The 3,290-nt window shown below is 33.0% G+C and overlaps 1 protein-coding gene across 1 annotated transcript in view; it reads right to left on the bottom strand.

Annotated features, from left to right (window-relative positions):
• Nucleotides 1-3,290, bottom strand: part of Lmpt (four and a half LIM domains protein limpet) — a 67,258-nt gene that overhangs the window by 18,908 nt on the left and 45,060 nt on the right. Inside the window, exon 8 of the mRNA XM_011502140.1 lies at nt 795-995. Within this exon, the coding sequence (XP_011500442.1) occupies nt 795-995 (201 nt within the window). The remainder of the gene's footprint in view (nt 1-794; nt 996-3,290) is intronic.

Here is a 3,290-nt window from a genome sequence, read left to right on the forward strand (position 1 = left end):
TAGGGAAAGCCGGAGAACGTATAGTCGAGAATAGTTGGTAGCAGTGATGCCGCGCGAGCCACGCGGATATCGCTATTCTTGGTTTTGTAATTTGAGCTGCTTTACCATTCGAGAATCGGGGGAAGAGAACGCGTGTGAGAGAAAATTGAGACAGGCAGTCGTAAATTCAACGCCGGATAGAAATACCAGCGCGACCGTAACTTTGCCAATGGCCATCCCGGCGTTTATTGATATTTAAGATGCAAGCCAGCAATAATAAACAATCGTGTGGTCGTGTCTCCCTTTCATTGCGATTCGATTAATTTATACTCGATGCTCGTGTTTTAAAGTCCGACGAGTAATAGGAATGATTTGACGTTAGCTTCGTTATTTTTTTTTTTTTTTTTTTTTTTTTTTTTTTTTTAAGAGAAATTTGACTTAAATAATTTTTCCATCCCCATTATAAATAATAATAATAATAATAATGTAAGGGTAGAGCAGAAATTTAGGTAGTGTTATCGTATAATTATCGGTAATGCGCGAAGTTTGATATTGATTGACGAGAAATTGAAGATACCAGGATATATATATATATATATATATATATATATATATATATACGTGTGTGTGGGTGTGGGTGTGTGTGCGTGTGTGTGTGTGTGTAATGGTACCGCAATACATTGCTACTTAGTCGTTAATGCCAATTGTTCAAATCCAATATGGAATTGAACAAAGTGTCGTTGGCGCGTTATTATTACGTCGGTGTGATGTGTTTTGTCGCTTTTTCTCGGAAGGTTAAAAGTAAATTAGCTTACCTTAGAGTCAATGCCGATAATTTTGTGGCATTCCTCGCATCCGTTAGCAAATACACTCTCATAACATTTGATACAGTAGGGATGTTCGTCTCTTAGGACATATCGCTGACCCGTCAGCGACTCATCGCATTGCCAGCAACAAAAGTGACCGCTGTGCCAATCCTTGTTCATTGCCTTCGTATACTCGCCACTGAAAATTAACTAAAAGGAAAAATTACATGTTAAACATCGTTTACAATTTAACATCCAGTAGTCATTTCATTTTGCTTGGACAAATGTAACGAAAAGAGAAACAAAACAAAACAAAAAAGAACGGGGAAAATTAATTGCAATTTGGCTGATTACGCTCCAACACAATTTATGTCGCATCATATAAAACAATGTTTTTTGGCACAAAGAAAATTCTGTTGGCACGAAATAAATATTTAGCCAGGTTAACGTAACTTTCCAAATACCAATGAAAATTTGGCTTAGGACAACAGTATTGTCGTTCGAGACGGATATATGTAAATTGTGTCTGAATGAAGTACTTGGTTTAAAGTATAATTCTGGGAGTAATGAATAAGATTAAAAAGATTGTACATGTGTTTATATACGTAATGGTTTAAATCATAAAATCGCGCTTAAAGTTAAATTTAATGTTGGAAGGAACAAATTTTTTGCCCACATGATTAATTATAACGATAGGAAGGCTTATCGATCAATTATCAGTGGTATATAAGTAATGTGTTCGATCTCGCAACTATTTTTATTATCTAAATTATTATTGAAGATGTTACGATCATTAATAGCTAAATATTATATCTTTCATAATCTTTGATCTTTTCGCGACAATCTACGGTGGCAATTATACAAAATAATCGCAATTCTTATGTAAAAATTACATGTCGTTCGCTTTGAAAGAATTCAGTACCATTACATTAAATCAAGATGCAATCATTTCATACAAATTTTTCGAATATATATTGTACATCGTTACGGTAGAGCGTCGGAAAAAATTAAATTTATAATTAAATAATAAAATATGGGCAAATCGTTACTAGGTATACAAGTAACAAATGTCGTTTAATTGTTGTCTTGAGCTATGTACCTTAGTTGAGTGCTGTTGTATGTGCTGGCTGAGCGCATGTTTTTTTGATGTTAAAAGAGTAATTTAGGCAAATTTATAATAAATTTCCCGATTTACAAAATATTACCTTCACAATTACATGGATTAAAAAATTTCATTTCATAATTTTATGTTTAGATTTAGATAATAAGGTGGTGAAAATCATACATAAGAGGATGTATTTTGGGAAAGCCGCGCACCTCGGGAATCGAAATGGACACTTAAACTTTTTTTATAACATTTCAAATTTATAAAATTTTCCTAATTACGTTACATAAATGCATTAAAAAAAAATCATGTAATATTGACTAGATTGCAATTACAAATTTTGATTCGAATTTATAATTTGTTGTATTCGCTATCATTTTATAATTCCAATTTATTAAATGGAAATGAAGAGAATATTTAAATTCAAGTGTTTTTAAGTCATTCCACGACAAACGTTAAAAACGTAATTAAATAAAAAGTGTTATATGAATGAGCACGTTAAAAAAATTATTTTGTTTACAAACAGTAATACAGTATATATATATATATATATATATATATATATATACATATAAATTAGGATTTATCCTTTTCTTTTCAATGTTATTATTAGGTTTTTAATTATTTCGTTTCACATGTGTAATTCTTTCTTGGTATTCAATTGTTTCAATGACAGACACATGGCCGGAATATTTAATTTAAATTAAATTGAACGACAAAATAACATAGCAATGTTTTTTTCATGCACAGAACACTTTAATACACTTATGTCATTTCTTCGGTGTAAAGATTCACCGAACTTGTTTTATAAAACAAAATATAGACTGAAAAATACAATTAGACGAACAATCATAATAATGTAACACATTATTGCTGCATGTAACACACTATTGAAATGCAGTTTTTTTTTTTTTTTTTTTATAGTTTTTTTAATGAAATGCTATTTTATATTCCATTCGGATAATACCACTATATACCCCCTCCCCCCTGCCACAACTCTGAAAAAGTCTGTTTAATGATTTCATACGTAATTGTGATCTCCGATAAATCACGTTCAAACGAGTGTTAAAATCAAACTTTCGATGCAGCTTGACTGGCGTAAGAGAGCGAGCAGTGGAGCGCGGGAAATTCAAAATCGCGGCTTGACAAGTAGTATGTCGAGGTGGCTGAAAAATTCAGCAAAAATCGTCGCGGCACAAGGTTCGTACGCATCGGAATTCCCGAGGAGAGCGGAATATATACTTTAAGGAATCAAGATGAAGCGCGCGCGCGACAAAGAGAGTGTGAGAGAAAGATAGCCAGAGAGAGAGAGAGAGAGAGAGAGAGAGAGAGAGAGAGAGAAAGGTAAGTCCCAGCCAGCACATACTCGTCGATGGAGCCTCTGTTGTGGTTGTCGAGCT

The sequence above is a fragment of the Ceratosolen solmsi genome, unplaced genomic scaffold (genome assembly GCF_000503995.2).
Source record: "Ceratosolen solmsi marchali unplaced genomic scaffold, CerSol_1.0 scaffold43, whole genome shotgun sequence".
NCBI classification, from domain to species: Eukaryota; Metazoa; Arthropoda; class Insecta; order Hymenoptera; family Agaonidae; genus Ceratosolen; species Ceratosolen solmsi.